Source organism: Trichechus manatus, unplaced genomic scaffold (assembly GCF_000243295.1).
Source record: "Trichechus manatus latirostris isolate Lorelei unplaced genomic scaffold, TriManLat1.0 scaffold00004, whole genome shotgun sequence".
Classification (NCBI taxonomy): domain Eukaryota; kingdom Metazoa; phylum Chordata; class Mammalia; order Sirenia; family Trichechidae; genus Trichechus; species Trichechus manatus.
The window spans coordinates 33,460,385-33,482,559 of NW_004443940.1; the positions used below are offsets into that span (position 1 = coordinate 33,460,385).

At 41.6% G+C, this 22,175-nt stretch overlaps 1 protein-coding gene across 1 annotated transcript in view; it reads right to left on the minus strand.

Annotated features, from left to right (window-relative positions):
- Positions 1 to 22,175, minus strand: part of VWA3B (von Willebrand factor A domain containing 3B) — a 203,925-nt gene that overhangs the window by 58,146 nt on the left and 123,604 nt on the right. Inside the window, 5 exon segments of the mRNA XM_023731983.1 lie at positions 11,161 to 11,317; positions 11,476 to 11,566; positions 13,579 to 13,692; positions 16,662 to 16,819; positions 20,294 to 20,424. Coding sequence (XP_023587751.1) covers positions 11,161 to 11,317; positions 11,476 to 11,566; positions 13,579 to 13,692; positions 16,662 to 16,819; positions 20,294 to 20,424 — 651 coding nt within the window.

Here is a 22,175-nt window from a genome sequence, read left to right on the forward strand (position 1 = left end):
TCTGACTGGTGACTCATTGGACTTAAAGAGAGCCCACTGCCTCCAGTTCTACTTCCCTCTTTTGTGGATTTACATCTCTTGCCTTGCACAGCCATCACGCACTTCAGTGTGCCAGTCGGTGAAATCTGGCTCGCGGGCGCCCACTCTCAGTCCTTTGTGCGTGCAGACTTGGGAAAAGCCAAAGTCATCCTCCACGCCTTGACTTTCTGGTCTTAGTTTTTACAACATGGTGCTCACAAGGAGGGAGCACGGGATATTCTGTTTATGATGTCAAATTGAGTGTGACTATGAGGTCATAAGGAGGATTCCCATGGGAACTGGGGGGGTCAGAATCATGGCCCCAGCTTCTGGAAGGAAGCAGAAGGGAGAGGGATGGAGTTAATGTAGAAACGGACAGCTCCGTTTGAGAGGGAATCACACCCCCTGATCATAGCACCTTGGAGAACGATGCAAAGCAAGCATAACCACTAATGAGCGACCATTCTGGACAATATTTGAAAACGAAAGGGAGACTCAAGGTGTGATATGCTTCAGTTCCCTGGGGTTAACTTAGTAGCCTTGCCAAATTGATATCAACCATCACATCCTTTGTGACGAGATTGTAGCTATGAGAGAGGCAGAGGCAGAGACTGAGAGAGTGAGAGAGGGTTGCTAGCCACAAAGGCGAAAGAAATTGCTGGAATTCATGGACAGGCTGATTTGGGCTGATTCTTTCAGGATTTGTCCCACTGTTAAACCACAGATATGCCTTAAGCAACCACTTTATTTAAGGACAGCTCCACCAATGATGATAATAATAGTACTGATCTCTCACTCTGCCAGGCTCCGGGCGCTCTGTAAGCGTCCTCACTCCGTCCACTGCAGCACGTACACATTCAGCTGCAAGTCTCAGCTACAGTGCTTTCCTCTCCGCCAAATGCTGCAGTTCTTTATGCCTTTTAAAATTATAGTTTCTAGCACAATCCATGTACAAAGTAACCATTTATTGAAGACCTGAATGAAACTAAACCACACGACTCAAACTATATAGAAATTTAAATCACAGCTGAGGCCCAAAAAATTTTTAAAGTTTATCTATAAAACCCATTGCTGTCAAGTCGATTGAGACTCACAGCAACCCTGCAGGACAGAGCAGAACAGGCCCACAGGGTTTCCAAGGCTGTAATCTTTACGGAAGCAGACGGCCACATCTTTCTCCCTCGGAGCAGCTGGTGAGTTCGGATCACCGACCTTTCGGTTAGCAGCCGAGCGCTTAACCACTGTGCCGCCAGGGCTCCCTTAAAAAGTTGATCTATAGTAAGACATAATTAAGTTTGGATTCCACCATGTTTGAATTCCAGGTAAACGAGGCATGGATGACATGCAACTTTGCTATTTTTAAAGAAGTGTTTGCTAAGAATAAGAATAATATAAATAAGATTTTAAAAGATATGTTTAGCTTACATAAGAAATCTTCACAAATAATAAAAGAATCGAAAATTAAAATGAAATACTATTTTCACTAGCATTTGGCAAAGATTTTAAAAAACGTTACTGCCCTAACTAACAGCAAAGATACAGGAAAAGAGGCACTCTTAAAACTCCAAGTATACTGCCCAGCAATGGGGGAATAATTAAATAGATAGTAGCAACTCATATGATGGAATATTAGTGCAACTATTAAAATTCATCCAAATATACGTCATCACAGGGAAAAAAATGTTCAGAACATCATGCCTGTTGAAGGCAGCGGGATACAGAACTGTGCGCACATTTATTGTTAAAGAAGGATAGGTGGAATTTCTGACAGCTTTCCAGCTGTGTCTATAAGCAATTTCAAAACATTCTGAAAATGAGAAAATCACAAACACTGGTTTGTTCAATCCTGACTGAATCCACCAACTTCATTGTTTTTCAGCTGACTCAGTTCTTCCAGTAAATACCGCAGAGACTGCCCAAGGAGAGGCTCTCAGCAGACGTGTACAATGGAAACGAAAAAGTGGTGCAGATCCCAGGCACGTGACCCTTTAAATACAGACACACAGGCTTTACAGATGTTGCTGAATGCTGGAGCTTAAAAATCTGCTTTTCAAACTCAAACATCTCCAGGCTCCACAGAAGCAAACAAAGGCAGGACCACAAATAACCTGGCAGAGCAGTTTGTCAGTAAGAACATTCATAAACCCATGGAAATATGTTCCTTACAACAGTGTAGATTATGTCCTGTAATTTTTAATCTAAACTTTCAGAAAATAAAAGATAATTTCTTTCAGTTTAATCCATATAGTCAAATACTAGTGAGCGTTTTAATTGGCATAGTAGATGAATATTTGCTGGCACGGAACAACGTTCACATAGGTTGTTAAGTAAAAACGCAGGTACTAACATTATGTTCTGTTTGACTTCATTTTTGGTAACGATTAGAACAAACAACAAATGATGCATGCGTAGTGAAAAAGGTCTGGCCAGAGACCACCGTATGATTCTTCTGCGAGGGAAGTAGGACAGTATTTCTTCTTTCTTTTGAACTTATGCGTGGTTTCTAGTTTTTTTCTATACAATGAATATATGTAGCTTTGGTAATAAGATGACTGCCATTTTTTAATTTTTATTAATATAAGCCTTTCTATCAATAAACAGTTTTGTTATAGTCAATGCTACTATATTCTCTGAAAGCAATAAAACCACATGCCTTTATAACAGCGTTCCTAACCTCTTTGCACCTCAAGTTCCTTGTCAGCTGGATGATGAGATCAGTAGCCACCTCACCAGGTTGCTCTAAGTGTTAGATGACACACTTGGATGACATCAGCTGCTTCACTCAGAACCTCATCATGTACTAGGTTAGGGACCTTGCTGTGGCCGTCCGGGTAGCAAATGACAGGGCTGGGTGCAAGCCCAGACTGTCTGACTACACAGCTATGAGCTGAACCCAGCGTGGACAAATCAGAAAGCCTTGATGGGATGCCGCTGATAAAGGTACATGATGACGATGGTGATGTGGGCTTTCCAACAATGTAGACTAATCTTCCCAAAGTATTTCAAAGTCATTTTATTCAAAGCAGTTAACAACAAAGAGCTTTGAATTACAGATTCATCAAGTAACTAAAACAGATTTATTCTGTATATGACTTGGCAATGAATTAATCTTTTTGGAAGAGCTAAGGTAAAATCTTCTGGGCCACTGGAAACAAAAACTGCCAGTTAGCATCTTGTAATGAAGAGTTGCTTGGGCAACCTCTCCCCTCAATACTTCATTTCCAAGGTGACAGATGTGATGCTGGTCCAGCAAACACTGAAAATCAAAACAGCATTGTGTTCCAGAAGAAGAGCGAGCCCATACATAAGTCATGAATGAAACAAAGAACAGGGGCAAAGCCAAACACTGCTTTACATTTCTACCCAGACAGATGTGGCTGGGCGCAGATCACAGGAGTGAGAGTCATTAAAATTCTCAATGAAGTGGGTTAAGATTCGAGCATGCTTTCTCTTCTGCTCCATTCCAATGTTTGTCTAGAAAAGCTATACATCCAACCAAGTGGGATATATTTTAGATTATTTTTTCCTATCCTTTCCATTTATACCTGAGAGTCTCCTTCAGTCAGATAAAATATTAAGGTATAAATGCGCTTTGAAGGTGAAGCCGGAATTTATTACAGTATCTTTCTATCAACCTCATGCTTCTTCTCTTACCGTCGATGAGCAGGGAGGGCAAGTATGCTGGGAAGTGTACCACCTCCCCGCAGGTCTGTGACCAGAATTTGCAACGCAACAAAGGGCAGGAAGCACAAGTACCCCTGGAATGCATTTAATAATGTTCATCCTCTTCCCTTGGCCTTGCTTTCTAGAGTCAGGAGACTGGAATGTTCTCCTGAAGAATGGGATCCTCACTATTCCTCCCATTTTTTCCTTCTCGGTCATCAGTTCCACCATTTCATTGGCCAGGCTAGACATCGGAGAATTCCTCCGGCGTTTTTCTCTCTTTCAGCGTCATGTCATTTTGCCCCATTGACTTGACTTTATAAACAGCCTTGGATCCATCCCCAGTACTGCCACCTGGGCCCAAGCCAAAACTGTCCACCACCTGGATCTTGCCCTCCTCTTCCCAGCCTCACACCTCTCCACCTATTCTCCAAATGGAAGCCAACGCCTAAACTTGACCTTCTCTCTCCTCTGCTAAAACCCTTTCAGGGTGAAGTTCAGAATCTTTAACTCAGTCAAGGCCCTTCCTTCACCAGCCTTATCACAACTTCCTTGGAAAGACACATTTTCTCTGACGTAGGTGTTCACACATGCTCTCCAACTACCTGGGACCTTCTTGATTGTTGTAACTCCTTCCCTTCCTCCAGGTCTCAAACCTGGACACCATGTCCTAAGGCATGTCTTCTATGATAACAGAAACGGGGTTAAGGGCCTCTCCTGCATCTTCCTACAACACTTCCCACTAGTGCAGCAATAATTATTTTCCACACATACTTGTCAGTATCTGATTATTTCCTTACAGAGATTCCTAGCAATATATGAACATACTGGAGTAATAAGTTCTTAGCCCTGAACATGTTGCCAAATTGCCCTCAAAAAAGGTTGCACTAATTCAAACTCCCACCAGCAGAATACAAGAGTTCTCATTTCATCCTGTATTTGCCATTCTGTTTATTAGTATTTTTTAACCTTTGTCAACTTCATTGGGGGAAGAGTCTAATTGTTTTTCAATTTGCATTTTTCCTAAATGCATATATTTGGTTACCAGTAAGGTTCAACATTTTAGTATACGATTTGGACTCTTTTGACTTTGTTTTTTCTTCTAGATTTCCCAGGGGGGTATTTATCACTTTCTTACTCCTTTTATGGTGTGTGTGTGTGTGTGTGTGTGTGTGTGTGTGTGTGTGTGTGTGTGTGTGTGTGTGCGTGTACTGCACACTGATGTATATACACACACTGATTTACACTGACAGACACACAGACACATATGTAAGATATTGCTCCTTTAACCCTTTGTCTGCCATATATATTACAAACATTTTTCTGAGCTCTTCATTTTATTTATATTTTTTTTGCAAATGACATTTTTTTAATTGTGGTATAAATATACTTAATAAAACATTTGCCAATTCAACAATGTTTACACGTATAATTCAGTGACATTGATTAGTATCTTCGTGTAGTACGATCATTACACTATCCTTTTCCAAATTATTCCACCACCATTAACATAAACTCCGTGCCCCCTAAACAAAAAACACTTTTATGTATTCAAACTATAAATCTTTCCCTTCTGGTTTCTTCCTTTGATTTCATACTTACATTCCCCTACACTATCACAGATGTAAAAAATTTACTTTTTAATGTATCTCAGGTAGCTTGGAGGCTTAGAAGGAGGTGAGACAAACACCAAAAATTCTATTTCCAGGGAGAGTTCACTATTTTCATGAAAATGACACTAAATTTATATTATTCCAAATAAGAAAACTCAAGAATAGTCATAAATTAACAGACTATGAGGCACTCTCACCAAACTTCCTATTAGAAATAAACCAATGTTAGGTTTTTTCTTCACTGCATCTGGAAGAAGTCAAGTTCAAATGGTAACTTAATATCTGACCAATCAGTTTAGAGTTTACTGAGGTGTAGATCAAATCTGCCAATCACAAGTGTCACAGCCAAGGACAAGATCTCTCATTTTGAGGCAAACTAGTCAGGAACCCAGCCCAAATGATAATATACACACAACCAACCTCCAGAGCAAGAATCACTGGTTCTATCAAACCAGGATACACAAGTTTCAATTCTTAATATATGACTAACAGGGAATAAAAATATTCACCAACTTATCCACTTCTTCCAAATACATCAAATCTCAGCAAATGCGAGGCAAATTATGTAGATAAAGCCTTCTTTCTTTTTTTCAAGTTGTCCTATGTTCAATTTTTTTCAACTTTTTACTATGGAAAATTTCAAATATATTTTAAAACAGCACAGGATAGTAAAATGAGCCCCGCCTCACTTTCTTCTTATCAAATTTCAACATTTATCAACCCCTGGCCAATCCTGTTTCATCTACCCCTGCCCCACCCCCACTATCCAGATTATTTTGAAGCAAATGCCAAACATCCTATTATTTTCTCTGTAAATACTTCTGTATGAAGTAAGGTCTTCTAATGATACATTTTACATCTAGTTACTTAAATCGCTAGCTGCTGTCATATTTGCCAGGAAGCACCAGAGTTTAATCTTCATGGTCTCATTGTTTTTCGTGTTCCTCATCCCACTGCAATCTGGTTGCTCCACTGGAATTCTTCTTGCTAAGGACACTGACCTCCTAGTTGCCAAATGCACTGAAACTTTTCAGGACTTATTTGACCTTCTTCCACATTTAATCCTACTACGTCCTCCTACCGGAAGTGTTTTTTTCTCCTCCTGGGACATTACTCTATGATGATTCCTTCTCTTTCTGTCTGTCTTTTCTTCTGTCTCTGACTTTTGCCTTTGGAGGCTTATATAATGGGGGAAAAATGCCACTCTGTTTAGGAAAGGAAGATAGGCAAATGAAGGAAATACCCTCTCGTTGGTCCTTTGATACTGGATGATGTACAATCACGACTCAGACCTAGACAATTTTCACATACCTTTGCAGCTCCATACTGCCATGCATCAGCAATGAACCATGAACTGCCAACCTTATAAGGGCCAATTTCATCTCAGCTTTAAAAAATGCTTAGAAGTCTCTCTCTCTTTTACTGGCTTTATAAATATTTTTTTTCAATGACTGAAATACATTTCTGTCATAACTGAACAAGAAATTGAAGTGAACTACTTTTTATTTGAGCAAAACATGAAAAATTCCTCAATCAGGATGAGGGTGAAATTAAAACATTCCCAGACAAACAGAAGCTGAGAAAGTTCATATCTACCAGAGAGGCTCTACAAAAAATACTAATGGGAGTTCTGTAGATGTAAGGACTAAGGTGCGCCTGACCCAAGCCATGGTGTTTTCAGTCATCCCACATGCATGTGAAAACTGGACAATGAATGTGGAAGATGAAAGAAGAACTGACGCCTTTGAATTATGGTGCTGTCAAAGAATATTGAATACACCATGGACTGCCACAAGAATGAACAAATCTGTCTTGGAAGAAGTACAGCCAGAATGCTCCTTAGAAGGAAGGATGGCGAGACTTCATCTCACATGCTTTGGACATGTTATCAGGAGGGATCAGTCCCTGGAGAAGGACATCATGTTCGGTAAAACGGAGGGTCAGCGAGAAAGAGGAAGACCCTCAGTGAGATGGATTGACACAGAGGCTGCAACAATGGGCTCAAGCATAACAACGACCATGAGGATGGCGCAGGACTGGGCGTGTTTTGTTCTGTTGTACATGGGGTCACTATGAGTCAGAACCAACTAGATCACACCTAACAACAACAACAACAGATGTAAGGGGAAAGACGCTAGAAAGCTATTCATAAACAGAAAGATTTCTAATAAAGGGAAACGCATGGCCAAGTATAAGGGCTAGTAATAAGATACTTACGCTTGATAATTCTAAATGTTTTGTCCTTCATGTTTTTTAATAACAAATATACAAAAGAACAAGGATAAAATTATGTTACAGGGCACATGAAATATAGAGACATAATTAGTGACAGCAACAATATAAGGGGGTGGGGGAGGAATGGTGTAGATATAGAATTTCTTGTATGTTCCTAAAGTTGAGTTGATAGCAACTTACCCTAGAATGTTATAAACACAAGCTGTTAAATGTGATATTTACAGTAACCGCTGAGAAAATATGTAAAAAGCATACACAAGAGGAAAGGAGAAGGGAACAAAAAGGCTTCCTATAATAAACCAACAAAACACTAAAGGACAAAGTACTAAAGGACAAAGATAAAGAAGGCTTAAGACACACAAAAAACAAATAACAAAATGGCAGAAGTAAGTCACTTCTAATAAAAATGCAATTACAGTGAATGTAAATGGACTAAATGCTCCAAATCAAAAGGTGGAGAGTGGGAGAATGGATCAGAAAAAAAAAAAAAGATCGAACTATACGCTGTTGACAAGAGACACAACTTAAACCCAAGGATAAAAATACGTTGAAAGTGAAAGGATGGAAAAAAAAAACTCCATGCAAATAATAATTGAAAGAGAGCCGGGGTGGAAACGTAATATCAGACAAAGTAGAGTAGAAGACGAAATCTGTCAGAAGAGATAAAGATGGACATTATATAGTGATAAAAAGGCCAATCAATCAAGAACATTTAACAATCATAAATATATATGCACACAACATCAGGACACCTAAATATATAAAGCAAACACTGATAGAATTGAGGAGGGAAATAGATAGTACTACAGTAATAGTTGGAGACTTCAATACACCACTTTTAATATTAGACAGAACATCTAGAAAGAAGATCAACAAGGAAACAGAGGGCCTGAATGACACTATAAACCAACTAGACTGAACAGACATATATAGAACACTCCACCCCAAAACAGCACACTATACATTATCCTCCAGTGAATATGGATCATTCTCCAGGATAAATGGAAAGATGTTCCATGTTCATGGGTTACAAGACTTCATATTGTTAAGATGTCAATACTACCCAAAGCAATCTATAGATTCAACGCAATCCCAATCAAAATTCCAACAGCCTTCTTTACAGAAATAGAAAAATCAATCCTCAAATTTATATGGAATAATGAGAGGCCCCAAATAGATAAAAGCAATGTTGAAAGAGGAGAACAAAGTAGCAGAGCTCACAGTTCCTGATTTGAGAACATATTATACTACATGTATTTAAAGCGATTGACTGCTAACTAAAAGGTCGGCTGTGCAAAACCACCAGCAGCTCTGTGGGACAAAGATGTGGTGGTTTTGCTTCCATAGAGATTTACAGACTTGGAAACCCTATGGGGTCGCTATGAGTCAGAATCAACTCGACGGCAGTGGGTTCATACAGCTACAGTAATCAGAACAGCCTGGTACTGGTATAACAACAGATGCATAGACCAATGGAATGGAATTGAGAGTCCAGAAATAAACTCACACATCTGTGGTCAACCGATTTTTGACAAGGGTGCTAAGTCCACTCAATGAGGAAAGAAGAATCTCTTCAGTAAACTGGATTTCCACATGCAGAAAAATGAAACAGGATCCATGCCTCACACCACACGCAAAAACAGATTCAAAACGGTTTAAGGAACTAAATGTGCAAACTAAAACCATAAAATTCTTAGAACAAGCGGGGGCAACACTGTCAAACCTAGTTTTCAACAATGGATTACCTAATATAATAACAAAAGCACAAACAGCAAAAGACAAAATAAATAAACAAAACCTCATAAAAATTAAAAACTTTTGCTCATCAAAAGACTTTACCAAAAAAGTGAAAAGACAAGCTACCAACTCGGAGAATGTCTTCAGAAACCATATATCCAACAAGAATCTAAGAACCAAAATATATATAAAACTTCAACAACTTAATAACAAAAAGACAACTCAATCATAAAATAGGCAAAGGACATGAACAGACATTTTACCAAGGATGACATTCAAATGGCCACCAAACACATGAAAAGATGTCAACGTCATTAGCCATCAGAGAGATGCCAATCAAAACCCCAATGAGATATCATTTTACTCCCACTAGGATGGCAAAGATAAAAAACAAAAACCAAAAACATAAAATAACATGTGTTGGAGAGGATGTGGGGAAATTAGAACTCTATCCATTGCTGGTGGGAATGCAAAATGGTACAGCCACTGTAGAAAACAGTGTGGCAGTTCCTCAAAAAACTAAAAATAGAACTAGCATACGACCCAGCAATTCCACTCCTAGATATACACCCAAAAGACTTGAAAGCAGAGACTTAAACAGAGGTTTATACACCAATGTTCACTGCAGCATTATTCACAATAGCCAAAAGGTAGAAACAACTTAAATGCCCATCAAAAGGTGATACATACATATAACGGAATACTACTCAGCCAGTAGGAGAAATGAAGTCTTGATACATGTTACAGCATGGGATGGAGCTTGAAGAAATTATGCTGAGCAAAATAAGCCAATTATAAAAAGACAAACATCGTATGATGGCCTCACTTACATAAAAAGACAAGAAAAGGCAAATGTACAGAGAACAAAGTTTATTAGTGGTTACCAGGAGGAGGAGGAAGGGGGGAAAAGGGGTTAATAGTGATGGAAAAATCACTTTTGTTAAGGGTAGGGTTGCATAGCCAATGATGGTAATTGCTGTCAATAAGTTGTACATCTGTAAAAAGTTGAATTGGCAAAAGGTGTGTGATAGATACATTTACGACAATGACAAAAACGAAAAACAGAGTAGCTGCTGAGGCTGCTTATGTACAACCAAACGCCTCATGGGATTTGGCCCCTTGGTTTGAAGGTTTACGATCATAGTTTCATGGAACATCCCAGTTAACTGGCCTAATAACATGTTCAGTGCCTCTGTTCTACCTCCTAGTTCGTTGCATAGTGCCTGCAGTCTTAAAAGCTTGCAAGCAGCCATCGAAGGCACAACAATTGGTCTCTGTTCACCTGGAGCAACAGAGGAAGAAGGAGAGTCAGGAATAGGAGGAGGATATGGAATGTGTGGCTAATTGCCTCCAAGAACAACTGCCTCTTCTGTCATGAAACCGGAAGAAATGGATGGTGCCCGGCTACCATTACTGAACATTTTGATCAAAGATTCTATAGAAGAATCCTGATCAAAAGGGGAAAAATGCAAAAGAGAATTTCAAATTCTCATGGACTCTAGACTTTCTGGAGCCATGGAGGCTGGATGAACCCCTGAAGCTATTTCCTTGAGGTAATCTTTAAACCTTAAACCAAAAATATCCCCTGAAGTCATTTTAAAACTGAACAATAGTTTAGCTTAACTAGTACAAAAGGTATGCTTTGAGTATTAAGGGGCGGTGAGTTTATGTTAACGAGGGAAGAACAACTCAGGAAAGAAGGGTGAGAATGGTTGCACAACTCGAAGAATGTAATAAATATCACTAAATTGTACTTGTAGAAATGGTTGAATTGATGTATGTTTTGCTGTGCATATTCTCAACAGCAACAACAAAATAAATACAATTTAGGAAAAAAAACGAACTAAGAGAAAAAAAATTCCTCAACCAGGGACATACGAACAATCAGTTTTACCTCATCAAAGACCTTGGAAGCAACATGCTTGTCCAGAACCGGAATGTAGGTGGTGGTGTGAGGGACTGCTGTCACCGACAAGGCATCCATGATGGTGAGCTTCTTGGCAACCAAGCCGTGGGTCTTGAGCCAGTTTGCTGAAGACATATCTAAAGAACTAAAGAACACAAGACTGTGATGTTTTAAAAATCATGTGTACTCAATGGATAACAAACAAAAACATAACGAAACTGTCCTAAAAGCAACAACAACAACAACAACAAACCTGTTGCTGTCAAGTCGATTTCAACTCATGAGTAAAATTAAAACACTCACTCTTGGTCATAAACTTGGCTTCCTTCTCGAGTCGATCTTTCTAATGATCTGTCATCTGGATAATCATCTGTCAGCAGGCTGACGCGCATGTCTGTGGAAGGAGAAACGGCAGTTGTATAATCTCCTCCTAAGTGGTATTTATATCAAAATGCAAAAGGATCACACTTGTCTCTCAGTTCCATCATATGGACCATATTTCAGGGAACACAACTTGATCTGTCACATGAGGTTCTAAGGCAAGACTTACTTGCAATTTGCACTAAAGACCAGGGTGTAGATAAGTATGTGCCATTGTTTTCCTTATCTACCTCACCCACATTCATTGAGTTCTCTCTTCATGGAAGAATAAGGCATATTCATTCTCTCATTCTCCAGGAAACACATTTGAAAAATACTAAATAAGATAGGAATACCATTAACCAACGACTGTTCGATGTTGAGATCCTTGGACTCCCCCAGAATTATGCAGGAGTGCCTTGATCAACATTTTATTTTTTGAGAATTTGTGCCATGGTTCCTCAGCTCTATGTGGAAAACCAAAAACACTAGTAGGTTCTGTTTAGTTGTAGGTTCAAATTTTTTAAAATAAATATTTGGGTTTTTAAGTATAAAAATCAAAAACGCCCATTGTCATGGAGTTGGTTCCAACTCATAGTGACCCTACAGGACAAAGTAGAACTGCCCCAGAGGGCTTCCAAGGCTGTAATCTTTACAGAAGCAGACTGCCACATTTTTCTCCCGTGGAGTGGCCGGTGGGTTCGAACTGCCAATCTTTTGGTTAGCAGCTGAGCTGCTTTAATCACTGTGCCACCAGGACTCCTTTTTTAAAGTCCATATCCTTATATAAACTTGCATTTATAAATGGGAAGAAATATTACCTGTCGAATCAGCAGCATCTAAGGAGGTGTGGGGTGAGTCAGTCAAATGCCTAAGAAATCATATCCTGATCATCCCCTGATGGTGACAAATCCTTTAAAGGCTGGGCGTGTACTGGGCTTAGGAAATATGACAGGCTCGCTAAAACCGAGGGAAAAACAGTCACACGGCTCAGCACTGAAGAAGTCAGGGCCTGATTAAATTACGACTGAGTAACAACACGCACAAATTTGTTACTCAAGTGCTTCCTGCTACTCAGGGGGTTGTATGCATGTGTATTTTTTTTTAATTATGTATATTTTGTTGTTGTTGTTGAGAATATACACAGCAAAATATACACCAATTCAACAATTCCTCCATGTACAACTCAGTGACACTGATTACATTCTCACCCTCCTTTTCTGAGTTGTTCCTGCCTCATTAACATAAACTCACTGCCCCGGAAGGTTCTCGCCTAATTTTTCCAGTTGCTGTTGTCACTTTGATCGCATACAGCGAGTTCTTAAAAGAGCATAATGCTCCAGGCAGACATTCTTCACGAGTTAGGCGAACCTGTTGTTTGGGTTTAAGTTGACTTCAGAGGATATTTTTGGTTTAAGGTTTAAAGATTATTTATCGACTTTTAAATATAGAGAACAGTACTACAGGAATTGAACTTTTCAAAATTTATTATTTTAATAATAATAATTTTATCAACAGTAATACAAATTGAATAGGAGTCATATTTTCCTCACATTTAGGCCCCAAAAGGCTGACCATTTGGACCAGAGAGGGGCTCATCAGATGAGCCGTCAAGTCGATTCCGACTCATAGTAGCCCTGTAGGACAGAGTAGAGCTGCCCTAGAGGGTTCCCAAGGAGTGGCTGGTGGATTCGAACTGCTGTCCTTTTAGTTAGCTGCTTCAGCTCTTAACCACGAGTTTCAAATTCAAACCACAGAGTGGCAGCAAGCATTACCGTTAGCGCTATATGTCTGTGAGCCACGTGTACATTAAACACTTAAGCAGAATGGGTCCAAGTGCTTCTAGGACTAAGACAATCCGGTCCTCTAAAGCAGGCAGACCTGAGTGACAAGGACTCCTTTGAATAGGAAGCTATCTGGGCCCATAAATATGACTCATTTCCCCACAAACATACCTATACCCAGCTCTTTCAGGACAGGTATACTGGGCAAAGAGAGATGGGCCAGGCTTCCCGAGATACAGACCCTCTGCCGGCTTGTCTTGGCCGCTTGAAGCAACGTTCCGGCTGCTGCAGCTGGAGAGGCCGTCCTTCCTGTCGCAGCAGGCTGAGCTCCGGAGGGTGGACATCTGGCTTCTGAGCAGGCTGGTTTTGGTTGGCTCTGTTGGTATCCCAAGGAGAGGGGTTAAAGGAATCTGAGATGGAAGGAGACACTCCACGAGAGACAACCAGTTCCTCAGATCCTTAAAGGAAGGATGTAGCTTTTCTCTCCCATCCCCGGAGGATGGTTCTACCATAAACTGAATGCTGCAGTAATCACGTCCTCCCCTTATCTGAGTTCAAGCTCTGTCCCTCTTAGAGGTAGGCACAGATACAGTTTCAAATTTCACAACGGGACAATGCTGCATATACCAAAAAACCAAACCAAACCCGTTGCCCTTGAGTCTATGCTGACTCATAGCGACCCTACAGGACAGAGTAGAACTGCCCCACAGGGTTTCCAAGGAGTGTCTGATAGATTCAAACTGCTGACCTGTTGGTTGGCAGCTGAGCTCTTAACCACTGCGCCACCAGGGCTCTAAGGCTGCATATGAAAAAAAAAAAAAAAAACCCCTTGCTGTGGAGATGATTCTGACTCATAGTAACCCTATAAGACAGAGTAGAACTGCCCTGTAGGTTTCCAAGGAGCAGTTAGTGGATTCGAACTGTTGACCTTTTGGTTAGCAGCCAAATGCTTAACCACTGCACCACCAGGGCTGCATATAAGACTATTTAAATCAAGCACAAAAGCCTTGTACACACTCTTTTATGATGAGTTTAAACAGCAGCAGCAGCAGCAAATGCAAGTGTGCCCCTCTAACATAAACGGTGTTAGATTCCAAAGAACAAGTTACGCCAAGTTCAAGCTTTATGGGTTCACGTCATTAAAACAACGCAATGTACCAGCCTCATCAGATCATGCAAAAAAAAAAAAACCTGGGAAAAAATAGTGGGAGGCAGTTCTTTGGGAGAGACTTTCCTTCCTCCCCACCTTCCTGCACTGTGAAGACGCTTTAGTGGATCTGTCTTGTCCGGGTGGCATCCAAGATGTCTGTGACTGCATCAGCCTGACCAGGACCAGGTGATCCCAAGCCACTGGCCACCTGTGACTTCATCCTTTCACCTTTCCTGGCATGACTATCCTGCTGAGTTGCAATCCAGCTTTTCTCTGTGGTACTACTTGACTACCTTTTTCTCCATGATACTACTTGACTACCTTTTTCTCCATGATACTACTTGACTACCTTTTTCTCCATGATACTACTTGACTACCTTTTTCTCCCTGGTTCTGAGTTCAGATTTGTTCTACTGATTTCACCCTGTGTAGAGTGGTCTGATCCAGCCTTGACCACTCACTGAAGATGCTCACAAGGCTCTTCCTTGCCTCCTGGAAGGTCTCCACCCCAGGCCCCACTTCTTGAGTCCTCAGGTAACTGAAAAAATGCCTGACGCCAATCTGTCCCATCAGGTTTGCCCAAAGGAGACATGGAGATGGGGTCTGACTAGAATGGCAGAATGAAAAAGAGAAACTCTCCACTCATCCACTCTTTGACAAGGAACAGAGCAGAGACTGCCATTTAAACTCCCAACAGGAGAAGGGAGTCAGCTAAAGTTACTCAAGGTATTAAGGCGGCGAATCCTACAGGTTTCTAAACTTTCCTGAGTCTGTTGGTGAGATACAAACACTCACAACAAGGAGGCTTTACGTTGGTGTCTGAGTTTTCTACTGCTGTGATAAATTATTACAAATTTCGTGGCTTAAAAAGCGGTAGAGAGTCAGCGAAGAAGAGGAAGACCCTCAGTGAGATGGGTTGACACAGGATGGGCTCAAACATAGCAACGATAGTGAGGATGACGCAGGAGCAGGCAGTGTTCCATTCTGTGTTACACACGGTCACTGGGAGTCGGAACTGACTCGACAGTACCTAACAACAACAGTGGCTTAAAACACCACCCATGTATTATCTCACAGTTGTATATATCAGAAGTTTGGGTGGGCTCCGAGTTCTCTGCTTAGGGTTTCACAAGACCAAAATCAAGGAGTTGACTGAGCTTGGCTCTTATCGGGAGGCTCCAGGGAGAAATCTGCTTCCAGGCCCAATAAATTCCTTGGCAGAATTCAGCTCCTTGCAATTATAGGACTGGGGCCTCTGTTCCTAGCTGCCTATCAGCCAGGGGCTTCCCTTTGTTCCTTAATGGGGCTCGGTCCCTCTTCAAGCCAGCAATGGCACCTGAATTTCCTTGTGCTTTGAATCTCTCTGGCTTTCTCTTCTGCCACCAACTGGAGAAAGTGCTTTGCTTTTAAGGGCTCATGTGATTATACTGGGCCACCTGGATAACCCTATCTTAAGGTCAACCTAGGACTGGACTACGTTAAATGGTTAAGCACTTGACTACTAACCGAAAGGTTGGTGGTTTGAACTCACCCAGAGGTGCCTCAGAAGAAAGGCCTGGCGATCTGCTTCCAAAGGGTCACAGCCTTGAAAACCCTATGGAGCTCAGTTCTACTCTGCACATGTGGGGTTGCCATGAGTCAAAATCAACTTGATGGCAATTGTTTTTATTGCTGTTGTTTTTTAAGGTCAACATAACATAATCATGGAAGTGATCTCATCATATTCACAGGTTCCAGGGATTAGGGTGGGACATCTTTGGTGTGCCATTTTAGAAATTCTGCCTACCACAGTTGCTGTCCAGACCCTTTTCTAATATTATTTTCTACCTTCTGTTGAGTCCCTTCAGCTAGAAACTGGACACTTAGCAAATAATGACATTTAATGTGTCTGTTTTAGAGGACGCTGAGCCTGTGCCAAGACATCTTGATTAGTTTTCATAATTGATGACATAAACCACACTAACTGTAAATGTGTTCTGTCCATCACGACTTAGAAGCATAAGTACCTCTTTCTGTATTATTTCCGACAACTGCATGTGAATGTAGAATTATCTCAATAATAACATTTCAATTAAAAAAACAGCTACACTGGTTTAGGGCTTCTTATACAATACTCTGTGGGTTTAATTTTAATCTACCCTCTTGCACTGAAGGAAAACTGTTAATGAGATTCAAGCCTTTGCAGTCACTGATACCTGCGTGGAGGACCTTCTTTCTCTGACTCCTCTGATTTGGAAGACCCCCCTGTCCTTTTGACGCAGATGGAGATGATGTTTCGGTTGATTCAACATCAGGTTGAGGTTTTGCGCATTTTTCTGAGGTTGAAACCAGAGAAGAGATTTCTTTTTGGTGCCTGCTTTGATGTAAATAAAAAGTGGACAAAGGAAAAAAAAATTTCATCAAGAAGGCAGAGTTATATCAAAACAATCGTGTTGACTACTGCAAACCTAAAGAGGTAAGCACAGACATTTCTCAAAGCCCCAGGCAGCAACGCGGACATGGGTCCAGCCCTGGGGTCAGCCAATGCTGCTTCAATCACAGCTTTGCTCCCTTCTGGCGGTGTGACCTTGGGGAAGTCACTGAATCCTCTCTACATGTTTTCACTTTTCTCATCTATACACCGAAGGAAACATCACCTGTGAACTTACCGCGTGGGGCTGACATGAGGATTAGCACCAGGAAGAGCAGATTGTAAACCAGAAAGCATTATAGGAATCAATGTCTCTGATCAAACAGTTGAAGAGCAAGCTCTTACAAGAGCTAGAGAAGGGAGACGCCCGCTTGGACCTCCACCTGCCAGCACCCCATGGCAGCAAACTGCTCTAGAGAAGGTCTGGGGCTGGGAGGAACCCCGGAAATGCCTGAGTATTTGCCCAAGCACGCCTTCTCTGAAGCTCTGAAATCGCAGCTGCAGAAAGGAGAGTTGGCAGAATGTATCCTGCTGCAGGTCTGCAAAATCCGAATGCTGCGAGGGGGTGTGCGGAAAAGGCATGGGGAGCCCTGTTCCCAGAAGGGAGGCGGGTGGGACAGGAGCCACACACCACGGAGCTGGAGGGCGTTCAGTGGGGTTGCAGAAACCCTCCGTACTTCTTCAGGGCCATGCTCTCCTTCCTTCATGCCCCACCCCATCCGCCCTATAACACTGCACCACCCTGCACATCCAGCCGAGTCCCATGATCCTTTGTGTATCTGCATCCCCTGCCCCACTGCATTCCATGAGGAGAAGGTTCACATTCATCTGTGCATCCCAGGGGCCTAGCACAGTTTGCCTGACATGTGATTTGTGCTCAATTGACAATTCAGACGAGAAGGAAGGGAGGGGGACTTAGGGGTCAAAACATTTTTTCACTTGGTGGAAAACTAGAACAAGGAGCTTGGTGTTAACCGCAGCTAAAAGGGCTGAGTTGGAATCCACTTGATAGCACACAACAACAAAGACGTTAAGTTATAAGGAGGTATTGTTGTCATTAGTGGGACTGGACCATTGTGATCCATAGGGTTTTCAGAAGTAGATCACCAGGTCTTTCTCCCTAGTCTGTCTTAGTCTGGAAGCTCCGCTAAAACTTGTTCAACGTCATAGCAACACGCAAGCCTCCACTGACAGATAGCTGGTGGCTGTACATGAGGTGTGTTGGTTGGTAATCGAACCTGGGTCTCCTGCACGGAAGGGGAGAATCCTACCGCTGAACCATCACTGCCCTCTATAAGAAGGTACCAAAAAAAAAAAAGAAAAAGCCAAAGCTGTTGCCATCAAGTCAATTCTGACTCATAGTGACCTTAGAAGACAGAGTAGAACTGCCCCATAGGGTTTCCAAGGAGCAGCTGGGGATTCCAACCGCTGACCTTTTGGTTAGCAGCTGTAGCTCTTAACCACTGCACCACCAGGGCTCCACAGGAAAGTACAGGCACATGATATCTGCAGGGTGAGGCGGTGCCTTCTATGTTCCTTCATATTAATTCAGAGCTCTTACCATGCGCCAGACTCTCATTTAACCCACCCACCACTGTCCCTGTGTTATAGATGAGAAACTGGGGTTCAAGGAGGTTAAGAAACTTGCCCAAAGTTACCTAGCATGTAATGGCTAAGAGCCTGAATTATAACATTTTTCTGCCTAACTCCAGAACCTGTCCTCCCCTGCCCTCAAAAGGCATATAAAAAACCAAGAATGTATCCACTTCTCCATCAAACAGTAGACACTGAGTCAACTGACCAAGCCAACTTCCAGGCAATGGTTGGTCATTCTGTCTTGAGATTTTTAGTGTGATTAACCGAAGGGAAGAAGACAGCCAAAGTACTGGCTGTGAGTACAGAGAAGGTCATTTACACTGCAATGATGTCTCTTCACTTTATTCTTAGTTTATATGTTCAAATTCAGAGCCCTCGTGGCACAGTGGCCAACAGCTCAGGTTGCTAACCAAAAGGTCAGCAGTTTGAATCCACCAGCCGATCCGTGGAAACCGTATGGGGCAGTTCTACTCTGTCCTACAGGGTCCCTATGAGCCAGAATTGACTCGATGGCAACAGGTTTGGGTTTTTTTTTTTTTTTTTTTTTTTTTTTTTGCGTGGTGCAAATGGTTCACTCACTCAGCTAGTAACTGAAAGATTGGCAGTTTGAGTCCACCCAGAGGTGCCTTGGGAGAAAGACCTGGCAGTTTTCTTCTGGAAAATCAGCCACTGAAAACCTTAGGGCACACACTTCTCCTCTGACCCACGTGAGGTCGCCACGAGTCGGAACCACTCCACAGCAGCCGGTATACTGGTTTGTCCACGTTCCCCGAGTTTAGAAGACGCATCTGAGCTTCCCCAGACACACGCTTAAAACATAATGCCGTAACGTCTCATTATGAGATGGTTCGTTACAACATTTATCTCTCTTTTTTGATTCCACGCCCATGTCTTGCCCCCCAGCCCAGATTAAATCTGACTATGCTAATAGGAAGTAAATTCTGATGAACAAGAAATCTTGATTAATAAACATATTTTAAAACGACTTCCGTTTTTCTATCATTTTTAATTAAAAAGACATCTTTCTGTTAGGATATTTATATGAAGTTTTGATACTTGAATCAGTGTTAAATCATTTTAATAAGATCTGATGGATTTTTCCGAGGGTTGGGAGTGATTTTGAATTTTGTTTAAAAGCAACTAATTAGAAATATATTAGCATATAGACTGAGAAAAGCAGGCCCCGTGCGCTGCAAATGGTTAAGCGCTTGACTACTCGCTGAAAGGCTGCAAGTTCAAACCCACACAGAGGTGCCTCGGAAGAGAGGCCTGGCACTCTGCTTCCTCAAGGTCACAGCCTTGGAGACCCTCTGGAGCAGTTCTACTCTGCACATACGGGGTCACGAAGAGTCAAACCAACTCGATGGCAACAGCAACAGAGTGGAAGAAGACCGTAGACATTGTCGCTCCCAAACCCCGCCATCACAGCCGCCATTTTAAAGATGAGAAATGAGACCCAGAGAAATGGAGAGGTTTGCACGCAAGTTAAGGGATTCGCCAAGGTCACACAGAGTGAAGTCCACCGCTTAGTCCTCCTGACACCTGAGTCAAACCTCCCTCCATGACCCAGCACTCCTGCTCTGCCCCTTCACCATGTGGGCTGTGGGGCCTGGCCACCCTGGGTGGAGATAAAACATAAAACTAGTCTCAGGTGTAGCTGCGAGCCCATTATTATTGAATTATTACATTACGAATGCTCTGCCTAAAAAATCCCAACTTAACCATAGTATATGATTCTTTCCACTAAAAGAAATCTCAGGAAGCATCTACAAGGGCGAGCAGAGCATTTGGGAGGAGAACTGAGGTGGCAGGGCTCCTCACTTATTCTCTCCTTCCTTCTCTCCGTTGTACCACCAGTCCATGATCAAGGACTCGGAATAAAGGTCTTGCATCTTCTCCAGGTCACGTCTCCCCTGCTCCATTTCTTTAACTAAAAGAGTCAGATCTTCATTCTGCCAAAGCGAGAAATGAACCCATTAATAAGATGGCATAAAAGAGTTCACATTTCAAACATTTCTAACAGGAAGGCAACTGTGTCAGGAAAAGAAAAATCTAAAAAATTCATGTAAGTGGTTCTTACATTATTACATCATTACATCTTTACATAGCTTTATTGAAGTATAATCTATATATGGTAAATTGAACATATGTAAAGCATACCATTTGAAAAGTTTTGACATTTCACACCTGTGAAATCATCATTACAATCAAGATAATGAACATATCCATCATCCCCCAAAGTTTCCTTATGTCCCATTGTATACCTATCTGCCTTCCCTCCTACCCATAACCCCCACCGATTCCCAAGCAACCATCCACCTGCTTTGTGTCACTATATATTAGTTTGAATTTCCTAGAATTTTATATAAATGGAATCATACAGTGTGTAGTATTTTTTTGTCTACTATTTTTTTGTCACACAATTATTTTGAGATTCATCCAAGGTGCTACACGTATCAATAGTTTGTTCCTTTTTATTGCTGTGTCGTATTCCATAATATGGACGTACTACAGTTGGTTTAACCATTCACCTGTTGAAAGACACCTGAATTGTTTCTAGTTTTTGGCTATTACAAACAAAGCATCTATGAACGTGTGTGTACAGGTTTTTCCGTGAACGTAAGTTTTCATTATCTAAGTTCCAAGAGAGCAAGTGCTGGGTCATAGGTAATGAAATGTGGAGTTTTATGAGAAACCACCACACTGTTTTCCAGACTGGCTGTGCCATTTCACATTTCAACCAGAAATGGATAATTAATCCAGTTTCTCCACATTTTTGCCAGCCCTTGGTGCTGTCGCCGTATTTCATTTTAGCCGTTGTGATAGGTGATATCTCATGGGAGTTTTCATTTGCATTTCCCTGCTGACTAACAATGTCGATCACCTTTTCATGTGCTTATTTGCCACGTGTGTATCCTCTGGTGAAATGTCTGTTCATGCTTTTTACCTATGTTTTGATTGGATGGTTTTTGTTTTTGTTTACTGTTTTTCTTCTTTTAACTTTTCTTACTGTACTTTAGGTGAAGGTTTACAGAACAAATTGGTTTCTCATTAAACAGTCAGTACACATATTGTTTCATGACATTGGTTAACAACCCCACGACATGTCAACACTCTCCCTTCTCAACCTTGGAGGACCTTTTTTTTTTTGGTGAAAATATACATAGCCAACTGTACACCATTTCAAAAATTTCTACATGTACAAGTCGGTGACATCGATTACATTCTTCCAGTTGTGCTGCTATTCTCACTTTAGATGAAGGTTTACGGAACAAAACAGTTTCTCATTAAACAGTTAGTATACATATTGCCCTATGACAATGGTTAACAACCCCACAGCATGTCAACACTGTCCTTACTCGAACTTGGGTACCCTATCACCAGCTTTTCTGTCTCCTTCTGCCTTCTAGTCCTTGTTCCTGGACTGCTGTGCCTCATTACTCCCATTTTGTTTTATGGGGCTGTCCAATCCCCAGCTGAACGGTGAACCTCGTGAGTAACTTCACCACTGAGCTAAAAGGGTGTCTGGGGGCCACACCCTTGGGGTTTACAGTCTCTTTCAGGCCAGTAAATCAGTCTTGTCTCATGTTTTAGAATTTTGTTTTACATCCTTCTCCAGCTCTGTCCAGAACCCTCTGTTGTGATCCTGGTCAGAGCAGTCAGTGGTGGTAGCCGGGCACCATCTAGCTGTACTGAACTCAGT